The sequence below is a fragment of the Plecotus auritus genome, assembly GCF_963455305.1.
Source record: "Plecotus auritus genome assembly, chromosome: 8".
Classification (NCBI taxonomy): domain Eukaryota; kingdom Metazoa; phylum Chordata; class Mammalia; order Chiroptera; family Vespertilionidae; genus Plecotus; species Plecotus auritus.
Window position 1 is genome coordinate 15,431,584 of NC_137782.1, and position 22,657 is coordinate 15,454,240.

At 38.2% G+C, this 22,657-nt stretch overlaps 1 protein-coding gene across 2 annotated transcripts in view; it reads left to right on the top strand.

Annotated features, from left to right (window-relative positions):
• Positions 1-6,758: 6,758 nt before the first annotated feature.
• The window catches only part of RIT2 (Ras like without CAAX 2), a 259,850-nt gene continuing 243,951 nt past the window's right edge, over positions 6,759-22,657 (top strand). The window contains exon 1 of one of the 2 annotated variants that reach the window (XM_080683896.1): positions 6,759-7,196. In XM_080683896.1, the coding sequence (XP_080540022.1) occupies positions 7,088-7,196 (109 nt within the window). In that variant the 5' untranslated portion in view covers positions 6,759-7,087. The remainder of the gene's footprint in view (positions 7,197-22,657) is intronic. The other variant, XM_080683897.1, reaches the window with a different exon arrangement.

Genomic DNA, 22,657 nt, shown 5'->3' on the forward strand with positions numbered 1-22,657 from the left:
AGTTCAAGGCACCGCCCCAATCCTAATTTCATATCTCTCAGGGGAAATTGGAGCAGTCTCACAACTAACTCTTTTTTTTATGGTAATGTTATGGCAACAGAGTGGCACTTCTGTTATTATGACCTTGCATTTTGAACTTTCAATCCATTATTCAAAGCTATAATAGAAACCAGTTAAAATGTATACCTAAATTTCACAAAACTGCAAGATGCCCATATATATTATATATACAGACATATATATAATATACAGGGTGGGGCAAAAGTAGGTTTACAATTGTTCATAAGGAAAATAATATAATAATTAATAAATAAAAAGAATAAATTATTTTACACATACTTTTCTTAAAATTATAATTCCCATGGTGCTGAACCCATGCACTTCTTTTTCAAGCAGATTACAATTTAGTAAATTGTGGAATGCTATGGATCAAATTAGTGATTACAGCAATAATAAATATATAAAATTTTAGCTTAGTTTCAAATCACTTGAATATGAAAAAATAACTAAGGCTTAATGGAAGAATAACTTGAGCCAGACCTTAATTTTCCTCTAATATGAAGCTTGTATTTATTATTCGCTGTTCTACTTTAAACTGGGCATCATGCTTTGCTTAAAGATAAAGTAAAAAAAATAATAATAATAACCCCAAAGAAATCCAAACTCTGTGTGCTGCAATTTAAAGTTTTCTATGATTTTTTTATAATCCAACTTTTGGACTATGTTTCTATGTCCTTATGCATCACCAAAATAATATTAACTTGCAATTTGCCAAATAACCTAATATCTAAGCTTTGAATACCCTTGTCTCCTGTAATTTCTTCCATGTGAAGTCCTACTTTAAATCTAGTACCAAGTACTCCCCATTCCCTGACATCTCATTTTGTCTTCTTGTTTGAAGTTGGTCTCTCTTTCACCCATGTTTCTATCAGGCTCTGCTCATTCATCTATCCAACTGCCTGCCACATCACGGCTTATTTCAGAGCCTTTTATCCAGTTGTCTTTCTCCCACACATTGGTATAACCACTTTGAACTCATGGACTATATTGTGTTTTTCTTCATTAAAAAGAACAACAACAACAACAACAACAAAACCACCCTACCACGGTTGAATGAATGAATTTGAGAATGAGCAAATCAATCCATATTTACTGAATGAATCCATGTTGAGAGAAAAAATGAATGGATGTCAGTTATTTAGATTACATATAAGATCTCTTCTTCCAACTATTTCAGTCTTAATGAGCCTTTAGGAAAAAAGTTGAATCCTCCCACAACCAGAAGTATTGCCACCTATTGTGAGTTTTACTGTACATGTTTGTGAGGAATCGGTGTAATAGAGAGGCCTGTGCTCTGCAGATATAACTCTGCCTCCCACTTGCAAAGTTAACTCTTTCCTATTTATCCCTTGACATTTACAGTTTGCTTTTTGTCCTGAGCAGTGGTACTATCTCCTGGTTTATAATGCTCTTCTATCCCATGGTGAGAACATGCATTCCCAACCTTCATCTACCCAGAGGTTATCAATTACGTTGCTATCTCTTCCCTCCATGATTTATCTTTTAATTAGAGTGTACTAGTAAATAGTAAATAATAAACTTTGCAAGGTTAATTTCATTAATAGTGGTAATAGACAGTTACCCTCTTGGTGTAATTAATTCCCTCATTTACGCACCTAGCACACGCCAGGCACTGTGCTCTATTCTGGAGAGATAAAGATGAATATGGCAGGGTCACCATTGTCTAGGAAGGTGAACTGGAATGTAAATTAATCATTTTAATAAATGTATAAATGCTCGAATGAAGAGAAGAGTGACTTTGTGAACAAGGTTGTCAGGAGCTCTGCCTGTCAGTGACTGGATGAGTCCAACTTCTCCCTCACAGACCTCTCACAATGACTGGATAGCTTAGTATTTTAGTTACATATCCATACTTAATAGAATGAATGCATTTATTTGAAGGAATTACTTGTTAAGTTAGTTTCCCCTTCTGTACTCTAAGAAGGACTTGGATCCTGCTCAGAGGAGTGGAATGGTTGTGAATGGACACCTGGTTCTTCACTGGATGGATATGAGCACTCAACGGGAATCATGTGACATTCAAAAAGGATAGCAAGTACCAGGGTTGGTTAGAGGAAGCAAAGGCAGACTTCATTTTGTTTGACTCTCTATGTTTGTTTACATGAATTAGACAAGACAGCTCTATCTCCCACTCTTGGGAAAGTGGCCTTATGTAGAAGCAGTTTCTGTGTAAGCTGTGTGTACCATGTGTCTTGAAACCTGTGGCAGGTAGGCCAGAGCACCTGGATGGAGCCCCTCCTGCCCTATGGAATTCCAACAGTTTCCAGAGTGCTCCATTGGCTCCTGAGTATATAGTCTTTCTCTTTTTTTGTTGTGGTCCTGGACAGAACAGACCTCTGTGTACCTCTGTGCTATGTCATTTTTGGAGGCCTCTTGGTGCTGAGCATGGGCTCAAGGGGCTTGAGGCACTGGCCTTCTGGCTGGAGTGTTTTCCCCCAGAGATCAGGTGCATGTGGTGACACCCTATTGTTTGTGCTTGCTCCCTCTTGCTCAAAGGCAAAAGACAACAGGTGTAGCTGGGAAAGTGCCACAGTGGTCTAGAGGTGGGTGGAGGCCCAGGATAGAGTTTCCATTTGCCTTAAGGAAGCAGAGGGGAACATAAATAATGGAGCTCACTGGCTTCTCCCAGGGAGAGTTCTCACAGCTCCTGGGGTTCCTCAGCTTCCCAGCCTTCTCCCTTTAGTCTCTTCTCTTGTTTGTTCTTCAGAAGCTGTTCATTCAACCCTTAATGGTCTCTAAGGAGTAATTGACCTTCATATGTGTACATTTGAGCATGCTCATGGGAGGGGTAGAGTTCAGCATGCTGCTGTGCTATTGCCATCTTGGACCTCCTAAATGCCAATCATTTGATCATTTTCCAGAGAGCAAATCAATCTGCCATGTAATGATCTTGGCTACTTAAAGATTTCACTTCAATAAACATTTATACACCTGGAAGATCTCTCTCTCTCTCTCTCTCTCTCTCTCTCTCTCTCTCTCTCTCACACACACACACACACACACACACACACACACACCCTCAGACTATTGGGTGCATTGCTCAAGGAACAAAGCATGCAAATTTTCAAAGTTCACTAAGTAAAACTGAAAATCAGTAGCATTAGAATCCTCCAAAGTTCAACATTATCAATCAGACCCTTAGTAAGTCAGGAGAAGAGATGAGAGTGGAATTCATTAGAATATCAAAGAAGATGTAAATAAAGAGGGTTTTATAGTATGGAATGCTTCCCTACAGGTCATGTTTTTCATGTAAATAGGAAAAAAAATCTCACTGATTACCATTGGAGGAATATGGACAGATACATTAGCTATTGAAAAGAAAACTAATTTACTGGTTAAATTTTCCTCTAGCAGCAACCATATTTGGCAGGTCATTTATATACTTACCATTAAAGGACATTTCATATACTCCTCACTCTTCATATTAAAATATGTGTACCAGAAAAAAACAGTGCAAAGGACCCAGCTGGCAGGACAATCCCTGTGCTTTACCACCAAATCAGGATGGCTGACATGGAAACAGAGTCACAGATGGTGGGATGTATAGCTCAGAGGGGAAAGTGATTTGCTCAGTGTCATAAGAATGTCTGCACCAGACCTAGAAACCAAAACCAGAAAGACCTTGAAGCTACATGCTATTGTTTACATATTTATTTTCATTGAGGAATAAAGTTTCCATGCGTCAATTACAAGGTAATTATAACATAGCTACAGCTAATTAGGGAAATGACAGTTTTATTGGAAGAGAGGCAAGCTGTCCACTTTGCCTGACTCTATTCTATTGAGTGAAGGGATGAGTCTGGAATAAATACTTTGTGTCCCTGTGTCCCATTTGAGCTATTAGATTGCATTATTTAAGCGTGTGATTAATGAATATGTGTACTATAGGGTCAGTCAGGTTGACATTTTAGGTGGATTTTCCTGACATCAATGTGCAGGACGAATTGAGTGGTGAACGGGGGAAAAGGCAGCAGGATTGTACTCAGGAAGGATAAGTTATCGAGTTATTTCAGTCATGGAAGTCCAATAGCAGAAGAGGCTGAACTGAAGCTAGGACTTGAAGAAGGTGATAGAGTGTGGTTATTGAGAATCAGAGTGATGTATTTTTGCACATACTGAGGTTGAGATACAAACAGGATTTCTGATAGAAGCATTCAGGAGATAGATTCAGTTTTGAAGTTCAAGGTGAAAATTGGGTCTAACAGTTACAAACTTGGCAGTTACTCACAGGAAGGTGATAAATAGAGCCCTAATAATAAGCAAAACTGCAATGAAGAGGAAAAGAGGTGAAAAGAGAATTGGGAATAAAATCATTGAACAAGGTGTCATTTAAAAGAAAAAAATTACAAATTGGACTCAATCAAAATTTAAAACCTCTGCTCTTTTGAAAGATACTGATAGAAAGGCCACAGACTGGGGATAAATATTTTCATAACATATATCTGATAAAAAGCTTACATCTAGAATATATAAAGTACTATCAAAACTCAATACAAACACAAGCATCAATATATATAAAACCCTAATATGCAAATAGACCGAACGGGGGAACAACCAAACAGCTGGTCGCTATGACATGTGCTGACCACCAGGGGGCACGCGCGGAACATGGCTAGTGTTGGCAGCAGGCGGCAGAGTGTGGAACATGGTGAGCATAGGCTGCAGCGTGATGGTGGAGCAGGTGAGTGGGGGCACCAGACCAAGGCGGGACACCAGTTGCTGTCATCAGGGCTAGCCTCTGGTGGTTACTGAAAATTCTTTGCTCCCGCTTGTCGGTGCTCACATCTGGTACTAGTGCCAGCCCTGCTCGCACCCACTACTGGCATCTGGCACCAGCTCTGATTGCTTGGCGCTGTCAGTGGGTGCCAGTGGTGGCTGCTGGCCCCAATCACCCCTCAGGGCTTCTCTACTTCCCCCTGCTCCTGAGGGGTGATCGGGGCTGGCAGCCACCTCTCGCACATGCTGCCAGCATCGGCCCTGCTTGTACCTGATGCTGGCGCTGGCCCCAATCTCTCCACGTCATCAGTGGGTGTGAGCAGAGCCGGCATCATCAGCACATGGGGGTGGCAGCATTGGGAGCGGGGCTGCCAGCAGAGAGGGGACCGGGGGGCCATGGCAGGAGGGGCCGGGCAGGGGCACAACAAAGAATGGGCCAAGACCTGCCCTTGTGCCCACCGCAGACTCTCTGCCCCCAGTTCCTTTCGCACGAATTTGTGTACTGGGCCCCTAGTTTTGATATAAAATAGACAAAAGGTTTGAACAAATACTTTAGCAAAGAAGACAGGGATGCCAATAAACACATGAAGATATGTTCTTCTCTTCTGGTGAGTGCTTACAGTAGACTGATGGTGAGTACTAGTAACTAAAAAATAATGATAAAATAATCATACACTTACATGCTGCTTACAATTTGCCAATATACTTTTAAGTACTGTGTATGCATTAAACTTTATGAGTTAACAAAGTATGTCTTTAATAAACCATTTTAATTAAACTTTATGAGTTAATAAAGTCGGTCTTTAATAAACCACAGATGAAGAAACTGAGATACAGAAAGGTGAAGTAATTTACCCAAGGTCACACAGCCAGTAAAAGGCTGAGGCAGGTTTGAAAGCAATCAGGGTCCAGAGCCTGGGCTATTGGCTATGACAGACTATATGACACCTCTCCAACTACCAGCAATATAGGGAGCACCTTCTCTGTGTAGAACACTTGGTCATACACTGTAGTTTTAAAGGGACTGATTAAATAGAGTTTCTTTTTTAGAAGATCTTAAAATCTATATAGAAAGAAAAGCCTTTGTACACCAAACATTGGGCTGCATCTAATCATGATCCAATTTCACAACAGAAAAAAATAGATGGTAAATATATAGAACATTATCACCATCTACCATCTTGTTAGAAGGACAGGGTCTGACTATGACAAGTAGGGATTATTGAAAGCACTCTAAGACGTTTATAGTTTAGAAGCTTTCCACAGAAAAGCAAACACCATAAAGCTTTAATGAATTCAAATAAGGGGTAAGATTTTAGACATTTGAAAAATTATCCTACATGATCTTTAATGATATCATAATTTTCAGCAAAAAATATTTAAGTATTTCTTTCATACTTGACAGGATCCTTGTGCTTTAGGTTGGTCCTAATAACTGAGTGTAAACAAGGATGACCCATGTCCAAACAGGACAATGACCTAATTTCAAACACCTCCTTATGTTAGAACTGCAGCTCTCATGTGAGCGGACACTATTCCTGTTAGCCAGCTATTTTTCAACACCAAAGACCAGTCCTGAAAAGCCCTGAGTTACTATTTGTTTGTTTTTTCCCTAAATTGGTAGCAAGTCTCTTCCCAAAAGAAGAACTGTGGAAGAAGATGTTGATAAAAAGCAAGAAGATAAGCAACAGCCATCTTTCTTAATTAACCGACTGATCAGAAGAAAACAGTGTCTCTGAAGCTGTAGCTACAGAAATCATCAGCCTGTGAGACAGAATCTTTCCGCTAAGTCTCCGATTCACTCCATTCTAGCCGCCCAGCCTGGGTGGGAGCCAAGCATGTGTGCCTCTGACAGCTGGGACTGCACAGGGGGCAGGAAGGAGAAAGGACAGAAACAAAGAGTGAGGATGGGAAACGGAGAAACAGGGGAGGGAAGGGGAAAGACAAACAAACAGCAAAACAGACAGAGCGAGCCACAGAGACAGACAGACAGACAGACAGAAAGATACACAGAGAACAGGAGCAATAGCGGGAGAGTGAAAGAGTGAAGGACCGGGAAGGAAGGGGGGGGGGGGGGGTAGGTAAAAGCCAGATTTTTATTGGAAGCAATTGAAGTGGTTGCTATGAGACCCGCTCAGAGCACAGGACCAACAGCCAGCCCCGCACTGAGGGTTCTTACCTCGTCCTAAACCTCTCTTTTGACACAGTTTTAGAGTTGCTTAATCTCTGAGCAAGCACCTGACACGGGCGACTTTTTCCTTCTTTATTCTCCTCCGGTCCCTCCGGTAAGATGGAGGTAGAAAACGAAGCCAGCTGCTCCCCCAGCAGCGCGACAGCCTCAGGCGGGTCCAGAGAGTACAAGGTGGTAATGCTGGGAGCAGGGGGAGTTGGTAAAAGCGGTAAGTTTTAACACCAAATGCTGGGGTAGGAGGAACCTCTGTAGAGGCAACTCTGCAGAGTAAAAAAAATATATATAATAATAATAATAATAGTAATGATGCTGATGCTGTTGGGACTAGCGAGCTGCAGCAGTGAGCCTCCAAGTATCTGGCAGGATGTTTAACAGTGTGAGGACTGTTCAGAGATGCTGATAAGTCAGGAGAATTGGAAGGCAGCCACTGATGATATATAGAACTCTAAGGGGATTATTTTTCCCTTTGATTTCCTGCTGGGTAATTTTTTAAATCTTAATATATGTGTCTTTAAAATATATATGTGAATTATTTATATGTGTGATTATTTCAGAAATATTATATATATGATATTTCTGAAGTAATTATGGTATAAGAAAATTGGCTCCTGTTTTCAAAAAGATTCATATCAAGTGCTATGACTATTCAATGACACACACACATATACAAACACAGACACACAAGCAGGATTATCAGTGCTGGTTATTGTGTTTATTTCTTTGATTAGGAGCTTCCTGTCCCCCTTACCTTGTCTTTGACCTGACATAGCATGCGTGGGCTTTCAGTGGCAAGCAAGGGGAAAGGTGGTTTTTGATGTGACAGCTGTCTAAGGAATGGTGTTCACTGTGGGACCCAGGCAGGGTGATCAACACAAATGTTGTGATGAACTAAATTAAAAGAGACAACTGCAAGGATGAAGAATGTAAGTGGCCATGGACGTAGAGTGGTAAATTGTTTCTGATGCAAAAAAACAGATGTTGTTAGTGGTTGGTTTTCTTCAGGGACTTAAAAGGCCGACTATAACGAAGTGAAGAAATATGTATGTAGTAGTGTTTGAGGCTAATTAAATGTTGCTCATCTTGGGGCTATGAATATCAATAAAACATAAATAGATAAACTTTTTATATAAATATAAAATATTCCATGGGGGATACCTACTTTGGGGATGCCAAAAGCAAAAGAAATGTGAGAGCATGGGCAAACATTTAAAAAAAAAAAAAAACACAATAGTTTTAAGGCTTGGCAAAATGATTCAAAGTTGAGGCCAACATTATTGGTATAGACACCCCAACCCACCCCCAAAAATGTTGATAAGTAATGGGTCAATTGTGTTAAGAAAGTTGATCAGCAAAGGAGGGAAAAAGAGAGTGTGACTTTAGCGGACAGCAAGTAAAGAGGCTAGAAAAATAGCAAGAGACATAAAGTTGAAACCCCTCCCCCAAAAGAATTACTATAAGAAGAAAAGAAATAGGTAAATCTGGGTATGCCCAATTGCTGCATGCATGTCAAAGTGAGAAAAGTTAGTCATCTGTCCTAGAAAGAAAAGGTAAAGTGAAAAGCTTCACAAATACGTATGAATGAGGAATTTAAAAAAATATTTCCTTTTTAAAAGAGTGTAATGGGGAAAGCATTTAAATAGGTAACAATTAGGCCGGGAAGGATGGAGGAAAGATGAAGAGAAAATAATTTATATAAAATAAAATTGCTTTGAAAAAACAGTCAGTCAGACACAATGAGGAAAAAAGAAAAGAGAGAGAAACAAATCTAAGGAAAAAGGAGGAGATTGATAAACAGAAATGCCAACAGTCCCTTGTGAGGTCAGAGAGATGCTATTAGTGTCCCATAATATGCCATGTATTACCTTTGTTAGCTGGCATGGTATTTTCTTGTTTCATCCGAAGGTTGGCGGATGTGGGAACAGAGTACCTAGGTTTGAGTCACTTATTCCATAAAAATGAAACATGGAGAAAAGAGTTGGTGGATGGAAGCATCCTTCAGCAATGTACTTATCCCAGAGATGGTATGCTATTTCCTATTTTGACTTCCTCCATGTATTATTTGTCCTGACTGGCCATTGTCACCTCTCCAATAAATAGAAATTTTTGACATACCAAAATGGTTAACAGAGTGACCTGGTTTGCTCTCACTTCCATTTTGTACAAAAGAAGCCAGGTCTTAAGTAAAAAAAAAAAAAAAAAAAAAAAAAAAACTTTTCCAGCGTGCTAGGAGTACCCAGTTCACTTCAGAGATGGTCAAGAATAAAAGAGGGTGAATAAGTCCAGTTGTACTAACTTTATACATAGCCTATTTGCTGTGACTTCCAGAGAGGGTATCACTCATACTACAATTCCAGGCTTAGGAAATGCTATCCTTAGACTCAGTGTTTGGAATCAGAGTGATGGAATCATGTCTGACCCTTGGGCTCTGTCCCTGTGATTCAGCCGGTTTTTCCGGTATATAAATGTTCAAGCACTGATTCTCTGAATTAACCTTCTTTTGAAGGTTAAAATGTTTGCTTTAAAATGAACTACAATATTACAATATTTTAAATTAAAAAGCCGCTTTTTGAGTTGATGAAGATCTGGATCAATAGGAAGAAGTACAATGTACTTTCCTTCACAGGGTTTCAGTAGTTTATATGATAGGATTGTGCAAATCGGTTCCAGTGGGTTGTATGAAGGGATTTCAAGGGGGAAATCTGCTGTTCTGTAGAAGCTAAAGAAGATATATCAAGCTAGCAACTGTATCCAATTCTGAGTCTGTTCCAAGTTAGCCTAGAACAGTGATCTGCAAACTCATTAGTCAACAGAGCCAAATATCAACAGTACAATGATTGAAATTTCTTTTGAGAGCCAAATTTTTTTAAACTTAAACTTTTTCTAATGCCACTTCTTCAAAATAGACTCACCCAGGCCATGGTATTTTGTGGAAGAGCCACACTCAAGGGGCCAAAGAGCCGCATGTGGCTCGCAAGCTGCGGTTTGCCGACCATGGGCCTAGAACATAAACGAGAAACTCACTTTGCTGGGACCTTAATTTTTAAACACAATCTTGGAAATTTTCTATGCTTACTGAGAAATTAGTGTGTATTTTCTTTTCTATCCATATTTTATTGAGACATACTTTGGTGAGTAGGATATTTTGGAAGGATTTGCAACTTTGGAGCAGAAATCCCCCCCAAGATTTAAAATGTATTTACTATATGTGAGAAATTTCAACCCACAAGTAATCAATCAACAAGTTATTTAGTATGTACTATGCAGGGAGCCTGTACTAGTTATTATAGAAGGGAAACAAGAATGATGTGAATGTCTATAAAACATCCCTATGGGCTACTTTTCTTTCTTATATTCAGTTCTCTCCACAATGTGATTAGGTGTCACCATTTTGCAGATAGAAAAACTGAGTCCCAGGAAAACAACTTGTGCCTAGTCATGGAGGTAATAATTTTTAGATTTCGGTGAAGTTTGATCTAACTCATTTACATTATGTTTAACAACCGGGCAGACAGAGCAAAGCATTCCACCACTCACTATTGAGAAGATAGGGCTGTTGGGCTGTGTTCTTTATTTCCTGAACATGAAGGAGAAACTCAATTTTATATTTAAAGAGAGCTAAGCAATCTAGACTAACATTCTCAATTTATAAATATATACATTTTTAACCTTTAAATTAATATAATTAAACATTATACATAGTGCTTATATTCTATATAAAAACATATGTATGTTGTATTTATATCTATATAATGGAACATTACACCCAATATTATCCAAGAATGCTATAATTGCTGAGAAAACAGCATAAACAAGAAATAGCCTTGACCTATTTGAAGATGGAGAAACTCAGGTCAGGAGAGTTGACGGTCTTGCCAGAGTCACATCTAGAACTCAACCCTCATGACCCCCTTGAAGTTTTGTTCCACCACACACCAATTTTTACACAGGATAAGCACTAATTATCCACTGAATTTCATGTAACTTGGGCATATTCTTAGCCTTCTATCACTTTTTATTCTACTACCTGCCATCCCTTTTCTTCCCTTAATAAAAAGAAAAAAGAAAAAAATTAAAATCTCACAGCTGTAGTTTAGGAGTTTACTGGAACCTAAACAATCCTTATAGCTGTTTTCTGTCTTTGTGGTTTAATTATAAAGGTTGTTCCTCAATAATAGAGCATAATTAGTGTCTGCTTGCTTCCTCTGTATTCACATCTGGTTCTTCCAGTGCAGAGTCAAATTACTCAGGATATCTACTAAGATATCAGTAAATGCTACTAAGATCTTATTTTCTAAAATATACTTTACCTATTCTGTTTTATAATTATGTTTGAGGATAAAATATTTTAAAGATACAAGTGGGTTATCTATTCTCTGTGTTCAGAGGGAGGTAACTGAGGCACAGAAGTGTTAGTGAGATTTGTCCAAGAGTACACAGAAATAAATAACTAGGAAAATAACTCGTTTTCTAATTCTAATTTATTTTTTCATCAAATTTCATGAGAAAAGTATCCAAATATCCAATGAGATCTACATGTTCTATACTAGTCCCTAGGATACATCTTAGAAGTACCTTGGAGAAAATTTGTGTAAAATTTTGTCAAGTGTTAAATTGGTATGAAATATGCAAGTCATTGGGAAGGGAGAGGGTGTTATTCCTAACTACTATTTCAGACATGGCCCCTGCCCTCTAGGAGGGCACCACCTCAAGGGGAAAAATACTGTATAATGTTTACTATAAAATTACAAGCTTATGTCAGGCCTTTGACATAAAAGCTGTGGAAGCTCAGGGTAAAGAGTGGCTAAATCAACATGGGGGAGTTATGAAGGAATCCTAGAAGAGATGATATTTAAATTGTATTTATAGGATGATTAGGTGTTTTGAGATTGAGAAGGGAAAGTATAGGGAGATCTGTGGTTGGAAAGGAAGATAATTTATTGGGAATAGAGCATACAAAGGCAAAAAGGAATGTGGGGGCTATAATTTTTATTTTTTTATTTTTTATTTTTAAATATATTTTATTGATTTTTTACAGAGAGGAAGGGTGAGGGATAGAGAGTTAGAAACATCGATGAGAGAGAAACATCGATCAGCTGCCTCCTGCACACCTCCCACCAGGGATGTGCCCGCAACCAAGGTACATGCCCTTGACCAGAATCGAACCTGGGACCTTTCAGTCCACAGGCCGAGGCTCCATCCACTGAGCCAAACTGGTCAGGGCAGGGGGCTATAATTTTTATACCTCCACACATGATAACTTAGTGTCTTTAGGGACAATTGGAAAAATATCTCTTCCAACTTAAAAATCTTAGAAATTTCTTTAAGATTTGCTTACAACACACATTTTGAAACCGTGAAAAGTAAAACAAAACAAATAAGCTAAAAACATAAAAAGTATTAGGGAACTCATAATTGATTAGAATGCAACCATTGTAAATTTTTGGTAAAGGAAACTCACTTGTAAAATAAGTAATCATACTCTGCCACACATCCTTCTGCAATTTGTCTCTTTTATACACTTGGAGTTTTATGTAGCAGGGATTTATAAAATGAAAGCAATAACAATATTTTCTGAGGTGGTAAACAGAAGGCAGCACAAACCAATTCCTTCAACTGCAGTGAATTGGTATAAAAAGGTAGAAAATCGAAACTTTTATGGATGAATTAAATCAAGGCAAACAACCAAGTGCATCACTCAGGTCCCTGAGGCTCTGTGTTTTACCATATTAGCAGAACTTTGGATCAGACAATGTGGCACAATTTTCACATCATGACCGTGTGTTATTTGAACCCTCTGAATTGCGAAAGCAAAATCAAATAAACAAGGGGGAAATAAATGATTTCAAGACTTGCGGGGGGGGGGGGGGGGCTACTGCTCTCACTCTTAATTGTCACCACCCTAATTGCACTGAAGATCATCACTCATTGCAATGCGGTCAGCAGGAATTAGCCAAGGGGTTCCCTAAGGCTCAATAGCAAAGTAAATTGATATCTACTCACTCAAGTAATGACTGAAAGTGGTGTTCCAGTACAAGGAATCGACTGACAATGTTTCCAAGATCATATGTACTTTATATATATTTACAGTGACAAAAAAAGTGTTAGTATAGCTCTATGGTTTTAGCAGAGAAAGAGCATAGAAATGAATACATTTGTATTGGTGCCTTACTACCCACAGGCTGCTGGGTTCCTGACATTTACACATTCACTCTGGTGTCCCAGTGGCTGATGGTTTATCACCTTCACCTGGCCCCCATTACTCTTCACCTTGATCTTGTGAGGTAGAACTAGTGTCTGCATTTTATAGATAAGAAAACTAAGGCCCATGAGAAAAAAAGAGACATAGAGATATTCAGTGATGAAACTGAGGTGTCTACACATATATGTCTAAGTTCAATGTTTATACTATTTTCATTTTCCCACACTGAAGGTTTTTATATTATTTCTTGAGAGCTAGTAGAATGAACCTGAGTTGTAACTCCTGCTAAATCTTCATTGGTATATTTCAGACATCAGGTAAAAATCATGTACACCAAAATATGTGACACATTTTTATTTTCTACATAGCAACCCTTATTAGGTGGGGAGGGGAAGCATGGAAGTTCCTACCAAACTTTTCAACATATCGGTACCACAGGTATGTTACATTCTGGTCCATTCAGGAATCCCTGGGAGTCTCAACCACATAGAGATGAAATGACAGTCCTTTCAACTTGAGAGAGGGATCACATAACCCAGTAATGATAAGCAAATATTAAAACTGGGATCATGCCAATGAATAAAGTAAACAGGTGCTGAATATATCACTTGAATTTTTGAAATCTACTAGGTCTTGATCTATTTCATGGATAATGTTTATCTATCTATCTACCTACCTACCTACCTACCTATCATCTGTCTGTCTGTCTGTCTGTCTGTCTATATATCTACACACATACATACACACAGGGACACACCCACACACACACGCACACACAACTGACCCCTGAAAAGCACAGGTTTGAACCACACAGATTCATTTATATGTGGATTTTTTCAATAAATATTGTAAGTATAGTTTATCTTCCTTATTATTTTCTTGGTAACATTTTTTTTTAATTTTCAATTAGAATTGGCATTCAATATATTAATAGAGTCAGGTGTAGAGCATAGTGGTTAGATATTTATATAACTTACAAAGTGATCCCCGGATAAGTATCATATCCCCTTGATCTTAATAACATTTACTCTTCTGTAACTTACTTTATTGTAAGAACACAGTATATAATACATATAACATAAAATATGTGCTAATCAACTGTTTATGTTATCAGTAAGTTTGCTGGTCAACAATAGGCTGCTAGTTCTTAAGTTTTGGGGGAGTCAAAAGTTATATGCAGACTTTCAACTGAGTGCCCTGACCCTTGTGTTGTTCAAGGGTCAAGTGTGTGTGTGTGTGTGTGTGTGTGTGTGTGTGTGTGTGTGTGTTTGTGTAGGGAAATACCTTCCCTGTCCTTTCATTTAGTAAGAATAGAGGATATGTGTGTGCCAAGATCTGTGAAAGACCCTAAACTATTACCAAGATTTAGACATAACCCCCACTCTGACCATAGGAGTAAAAAGGATACTTAACCAGAGAATCATAATGCAATAGATTAGGTACAATTACAGAGATTTACACATGGTATTTTTTTTAAAGCAGTGCAAACTGAGGTCAGGAAGTTTGAGTGACCTAACACCAGTTGCTCATCTGCTCAGCTGTAGGCTTGGAATCAGAAGCCTCTTGACTTACTTGTTCATGGTTCCATTAGACTATGCTGCCTGCCATAAACCAGCATGCAATCTGCTTCTTCCATCTGGAGTTTAGGTTACTGGTGGTGACTGCTTTTGAGTGTATGTGTTATATGCAGCGTGGTAGAGTTGTGATGGACGGCAGACCTCTGCATTGCTTACAAGCATGCAGGAAACACTTATTCCTGAATGTGGCTGTTTTTTGTTTGTTTGTTTGTTTTGTTTTGTTTTTTGCAAAGCCCATCAATTATCTCAACTCAGTCACTCAGGCTTTGCTCATAAATGTCAGGCCTCTAATGACCATCACGAACTGGTGCCATCTGCTCTTCTAGTTTATCAGCAGGCACCAGCTAAGTGTCATTACTGGCAACTGTGCCAGCTCATCCCTTTTGCCTTTCTGCCTGCCACAACCCTGTCCCAGCTAACAACATAGGATCAGGGTCGGAATATGACCTGTTCTAGTCTCCACACTCATGGGTATCAGCATCCTGCCATTACCAAGTATATGGGAGGGGTAGCAGTGTGTTCCAGGGTTTCCCTGGAGTATGTTGGAGGCAGGAACTGTGTTGGAGGACGCTGGGGGATGCTGAGGAGGGTGGCCTCTGCCTCTCCGGAGATTCTGTTTTGAGAGGGGAATCAGAGTCCACACAAGGTTTGGAATCCCAGGAAACAAAATCTTTAATTGAGCTGGAATGAGATTGTATAGAAAATTTGTGGCCTCACAATGGAATACCAGACAAGGACTTTTAACTAGTTTGATATGTTGTGGTGATCAGGGATGGCCTTCATGCAGTAACCTGCTGGTGCAGGGAAGGCATTGCTTGGGGGGCTAATTTATTGAATGGGTGAGAAAACCTTGGTTTCTCACTCCTTTAAATAGTTCCTCTAAATATGCTTTAAAATGAAAAGAAAACATGTCAGTGTATGATTTTGCTCAAATCTGTGTACACTCATGAGGAGGGATGATTCTTATTTTGTCTAAACTATCTTTCAATTTCTTCTCCCAATGAAGAGCAAATAGGAGCTCACCTTTCTGAATCTTACATATACCTAACCCTGTTCTAAGTGCTTTATGTACATTATTTTATTGAATCCTCCCAAATCCTGCAGCGTAGGCATGGCAATTACCCCAATTTACAGATGAGAAAGTGAGGCTTGAAGAGGGTAGAGTGATTTGCTCAGGAACCCAGAACTTGTCATGTCTGTGCAGGTCTTAGCCACCACCAGGTCCCAGGCTCTTAACCACTGTCCACTATGCCAATCACCATCCATGTTCTTGATCTATCCTTGATCTGCAGGATGTGGGCTTAGCATACAAATTATGACAGAACAATGCAAACTGGAAGTTTGAGCATCATAGGAAATCCAGATTGGTGTTTTTTCATCTGTAAAATAGGGATAACAGCAATAACTACTGCAATGATGCATACTCATAGACTATTTATAATAAAACCTGGCACATGGTGAATGCTGAATAATGCTTGTCACATGACTGGATAACTTTGTTTTTAATTATTGTCTTTAATAGCATGTCACCTTAAGCACTTGGATTTCCATATTCCTTATCCTAAAAATGATATGAATTAAAATGACCTTAGAGAGATACTATATATAATATTAGAAAATATTATATAAAAACGTGAATTATAGTGCTCAAAATATTACATCTTCATTAGTCCTATTGCCTGCCTGCTGCCTGCCTCCCTCCTTTCCTCTCTTCCTTTCTCCCTCCTTCCCTCCCTCCCTTCTTCTACACCACCACCTAAGGCAGTTTACCTCCTAGGGTTGGGGAGGGGTGATAGCAGAAGATCTTTCAGATTTTTTCAAGGAAAATGTGATTTGGATTAAGTATTATCAGTGTGTCATTATCTATCTACCTGCTCTATGCCCACTCTTGCTCTGTATAGCTTTATGTTGATTAGTTTTAGGTTTAGGCTCTTGAGTGGTAATTTCAATGACAATAATAATGGTGGCTTGCTAGTTACTCTAGTAAACAAGTCTTTTATTCATGCTAATGGACCCATCACACACACACACACACACACACACACACACACACACACACACACACACACCACTGTCTGCTAGAGAAAGGATTTGGGGACAATTGCTTGGCCTTGTAACAGAAGCTACAAAGGGTCTGCTTAGAGGAGCTACATTGTATAACAAGCATGCCTGTGCTTGAATCTGGATTGAAATGAATTTCTCTAATACATGTGTTGTAATAAATTTTGAATAATTAGATATTTCCTTTGTTCTCCACCATAGCAATGCTACTACATTTAAATGAAAAGAGTCATATTTAATAAGGAAAAGCTAATTATAAGGTACACACATATAGCTTGTTAAAATTAAAGAAATCAGACAATTTATTTAAAACAACAAGAGGCATATCTATTACTTGAAATTGTAAAGACTAATTGGTCCCCTCCTATCTTTTAACCCCCAACATCCCATTGTTTTCTGGTCTCCACACCACCACCCTCAGGCCAATTATCTTGAGGGTCCATTTTGCTCTTTCATGGCAATGAATTTGAAGATGAATAAGCCCACCCTATGTTTAGGATGCTCATTAACACAAAGAAGCCGAAGTAAGATTGTGGACCAAAACGTGTCCATAGGAAAGAACAAGGAAGATGCAAATGCCTCGTTAAAGAAGGGATCATATGCCAGGTAGACACTGTAGAATCAGAAGTAATGCAAATTCCTTGAAATCCAAAGGGCTGACAGCCAAATACATATAAGATACTGAGAATAACTCTTGTTTTATATTCCAAACCATTTTCTATTGTACACCTGGGTGGGGATGGAGAGAAATAGTTTATGAAATGTTTTGGGGAAACCCTAGTGAACAAACAAGCCCTTAAAACTTTGTTTCCTCTTGTGTTTATGACTTAAAAATGATTATTAATATATAAAAGAAAAATTATGTCCTGGTTATCACAGAGCAAACCTGAGTTAGGTTGTGATTGTACCTCTGAATTTTGAAGCAACAAGTTTATATATATTTTTCTTGGGAGGGTGAAAGCCATTCTGGGTCATGATTTCATTTTGACAACCTCTTCTCTAAAACGAAGAGATGGACCTGGAGATTACAGTGCAAAGTGAAATAAGCCAGTCAGAGAAAAACAAATACCATATGATCTCACTCATATGTAGAATCTAATGAACAAAATAAACTGATGGACAAAATGGAAACAGAAGCATGGATACATGGAACAGACTGGCAGCTGTCAAAGGGGAGAGGGGTTGGGGGGATGGATAGAAGGTGAAGGGATTAAGCAAACACACACACACACACATATGACTGGAGTTTAGGAAATAAGTCTGGACAGAAGATACGATGTTTTAAAATTCCATAAATCTTTTCTTTTGTGAAATTTATCATACTTTAAGAAGATGCAAAGCAGGAATCTTTATAATTCTGTAGTTTATCACAAAGTAACGACTATTGCTACTAGCATATATATATATACACATATATACATATATATATATATCTGTACATATATATGGCTATATATGTATGTATATCTATATCTATATCTATATCTATCTATCTATATATATATATATATATATATATATATATATATAGAGAGAGAGAGAGAGAGAGAGAGAGAGAGAGAGAGAGACAGAAAGAGAGGCACACACAGAGAGAAAATAGTGTGGTGATAGCCAGAGGGAAGTGGAGGTGGGCAAAGGGGAATAAATTGGGATGAAGTGAGATTTTGGGTGATGAGTGAGCAATGATGTTTTGTTGACTTGAAACCTCTATGATTTTGTGAACCAATGTCATCCCAATAGGTTCAATAAAAAAATAATAAGACAAAATTAAAGAAAAAATGAAACTCAGAGAATAGCAGACAATCCCAGAACCAGATTATAATCAAAGCATCACACGTTCTCCCTGACTTCAGGAAGCTGTAAAATCAAGAAGGCAAGATCCATAGCAATAAATTGTTGCTGAAACAAACAAACAAACAAACAAAAAAATGCCCAAAACGTTCTTTGCTAGTGTTAAGAACTTTTTCTTTCTAGTTTTTCCTCTTTTGCTCAACTACTCACTGCTTTATACTTGCTTGGTTATAATGAAAGAACTTCAGCAATCTACTATCAGCTTCCACCATTTCTTTAGACCTGCTCCACAAAAGCCTTTAATATGTTTTGCCCTTTAAAATGTATCTATCAGCTACTTTATTACAGAGAAGGAAACAGAAAACATTTTCACTTAGAATACTCTGCTGTGACAGACCCACAAGTTACCTGCCTCTCTGAACTTATTTGCCTTTTCCTGTAATTCTGAGACAGCCAAGCATGTCTGAAGATGGATAGACATGCATTGAAATTTAATTCTGCCACTTGGAAGGCAAGTAAGTGACTTTGCTGGCCCATCCTCTTCTTTCTGATCTCTTGATATTGGAGGACCCAGGGCTCATTTCTTTGATCTCAACTAATCTTTAATTTCCTAGGTTATTTCATCAAGTACCATGGCTGGATTTACATATCTTTAGATTAAATTAAATTAATACCTTTAGATTAAATTAATATCCATATTGAAAACTTAAGAAGACATCACTAAAATGGCCAAAATTGGAGAGACTAATAATACCAGGTGTGGAGTAAGATGTGATGGGAGTATAAATTGGCACAACCACCAATTTATATGGAAAATGATTTGGCACTATGTATTAAACTGAAGAAATGCATCAGCTAATCATATAATCTAGTAATTCTACCGCTAGCTACACATTCCAAACAAAATTCACATATGTGTGGAACAAGTGGCATGGCCAGAATATGCATAACAGCATTATTCCTAATGTCTTCAAATTAAAAGTTAAATACCCATCAGTATAAGATTGAATGAATCAAGTGTGTTAGAATATTAAATATTTATATAAACATATATAAATTATATATTTAAATATTTTATATAAATGTTAGAAATACCCATAAAATCTGGGGTATTAGTTGCCTGTTGAGGGAGATAGGAGGCAGTGATTGGGAGGGCATGAGGATCCTGCAGTTCAGGACATTTTCTTTTTTCAGTATGGCTGCTGGCAGCAAGAGTCGTTACTTTGTGATAAACTACAGAATTATGAAGTTTCCTGCTGTGCATCTTCTTAAAGTATGCTAAATTTCACAAAAGAAAAGGGTTATAGAATTTTAAAACATTGTATCTTCTGTCTAGACTTCTTTCCTAAACTCCAGTCATACATTCAACTCTCTACTTGACACCTTCACTCATATAACTAATAGCAGGAACTAAAAATGTCCAAAACTAAACTACTGATCTTCTTCCCAAATTTGTTTCTCCTCTTATCAGTTGATGGCAACTCCGTCCTTCCAGTTGCTCGGGCCCAAAACCGTGGCCTGATGATTTTCTCCACTCCTTCTCTCATATTTCTACATTCAATTCTTAAGTCAATCCTTTAGTTTTATCTTTTATACATAACCAGAGTTCCCTTTCATCAAATTTTGACTGTTACCACTCTGGTTCAAGTTACCATTCTCTTTTGCTTTTTTCTGCTGTATTTCCCTAACTGTTCACCATGCTTCTACCACATTCTCTACAATTTATTATCAACGCATCAGCCAGAGTGGTCCTTTTAAACTTAAATTCAGATATTGTCATTCCTGTGCTTAAAGACCCTACCACAGGCCCTGTTTCACTTATAGTATTCCAAATGGCCTCACTTCTTGTATCCTATTATAATTTTTCTTGCTCTCTCTGCTACAGCAACACCAGTTTCCTTGTTATTCTTCAAATATGCCACACAGACACACTGTCCTTTTAGGGACTTTGTTCTAGCTTTTCCCTCTTCCTGGAATACTTTTCTCCGGATATGTGCTTGGCTTAGTCTATGTCTTCCAAGCATAGAACTATTATTATCTCAATGGATCTATCCTAACCAGTCTATTTTATTGAAAACCTCGCCTTCTTACAATACCCCTATGCCCTTTTCTCTCTTCTTCATTTCTTCTTCATACAGCACTTATTATCTTCTCATTTAATAATGTATAGGTTATTGGTTATTGTTGGCTTTCCAGAAATGGAATGTCTGTTTTATACTATCAAGTTTCTAGTGCCTAGATGACATAAATAGTTACCTGCTCTTATGGCATTCAATTTCTTCATCTCTAAGGTATGGATAATAATGCCACCTCTGCGGGGGTTGGGGGTTAAAATTAAGAGTGGTAGCAATGGAGATTAGCAGTGATTCGGTTTTCCCATCAACTGAACTGTGGTTATTATATGTAAAGTTCTTGGCACTGAAAAACCCTCAAGTTTATTCCTTTAATCTTATGTAGCAAAGGAGTGTGTACACAACTCTTCATGTTATAGAGAGATAAAACATAGACACATTTTATAATCTCTCTAGATATTTATACTCCAGTTGCATTCAAAGGCTTTCAAAGATAACTGTTCAAGTGGAATTGTAGCTCTGATATGAAGATTACATGTAACAATCCAAATAAATCAGTATCATGCTTACAGTAGGTGTTTGATGTTTGGAATTCTTCTTCTTATATCTATTAATAAAAAGGCTGATACTTGAGATGAATAAGAAAGGGAAACATTAATAGGTCTAAGGTAAATATTCAACCTTACAGTACATTCACACATTCTAATGGAATGAGAGTAGATGAAAGCTTATTTATAGATCACAGTAATCTTAGAAATCTCTGTCTAGGCTGTTTTAAACTAAGCCATTCATTTATTTAGTATGCAGCTTAAATGTATCGAGCTCTTGCTCCCCAGCCATGGTTCTGGGTACTAGAGACATAGCATTGAACTAGCTCCCACCCCTCCCTTCAAAAAGGGAGGCATAGCCCTAACTGGTTTGGCTCAGTGGATAAAGCGTCAGCCTGTGGACTGAAGAGTCCCAGGTTCGATTCCAGAAAAGGGTATATACCTTGGTTGCACGCACATCCCCAGTAGGGGGTGTGCAGGAGGCAGCTGACCAATGTTTCTCTCTCATCGATGTTTCTAACTCTCTATCCCTTTCCCTTCCTCTCTGTAATAAATCAATAAAATATATTTAAAAAAATAAAATAAAATATATTTTAAAAAACTCTGGCATAATAGTAAAGAGAGACGGATGATTGGAAGATTGATTATAACTACTGAAGCTTTAAAACTGATCTTGTTTGTGTTCACGTTCCTGCTTATCTTTTCCACATACATTGGCCTTATGTGATTTACCTAGAACCAAAATAGAAAACCATACAACTGCATCCCCTCCTCTGTTCAGTCCTCTTCTGTCACAGTCATGGGCCAATAGCGTGGAGGTTCCCCATGCACAGCCCAGATGTCACCTTCCTGTTTCTCTGTTTCATCCCAAATATTCCCATGACTGTTCACTCATCTAAAGCTGGATTTGTTTCCCAGAATGTGTGCTTAAGAGTGAAGTTTTAAGATCCTACCATCAGGACTCAAATCTTGATTCATACGCTTACTAGTGGTGTGATCCTGAGCACATTATTCACATCTGAGAACTTTAGTTTTCTTCTCTGCCAAATGGGGATGATACTATAATAGTCTAGCAATGAATTAATGAACAGCTTTCCAATACGTTAATGAGAACAAAGTGCTTAGAACAGTACCTGGCACTTTGATATAAGTGCTAACTAACTTGTCATTAACATTGCCACTATTATTGTTTTTCCCAAAACGTTATTCAGTCCTATTTCAGCTGAAGACTATGCTTTCTACTTTGTGTCCAATGCTGATATAACTTTCCTTTCTCTTTATTACCAGAAAAGCATTTCTCATATATTTCCCTACCTATAACAACTGTTATTTAGAGTTTAGGGTTAAAACACATTCATGCAATCTCAAGGAAATGAGCTAGAGTGATGGGGACACTTTTGTTAACTAGTTTCTAGGGAAGA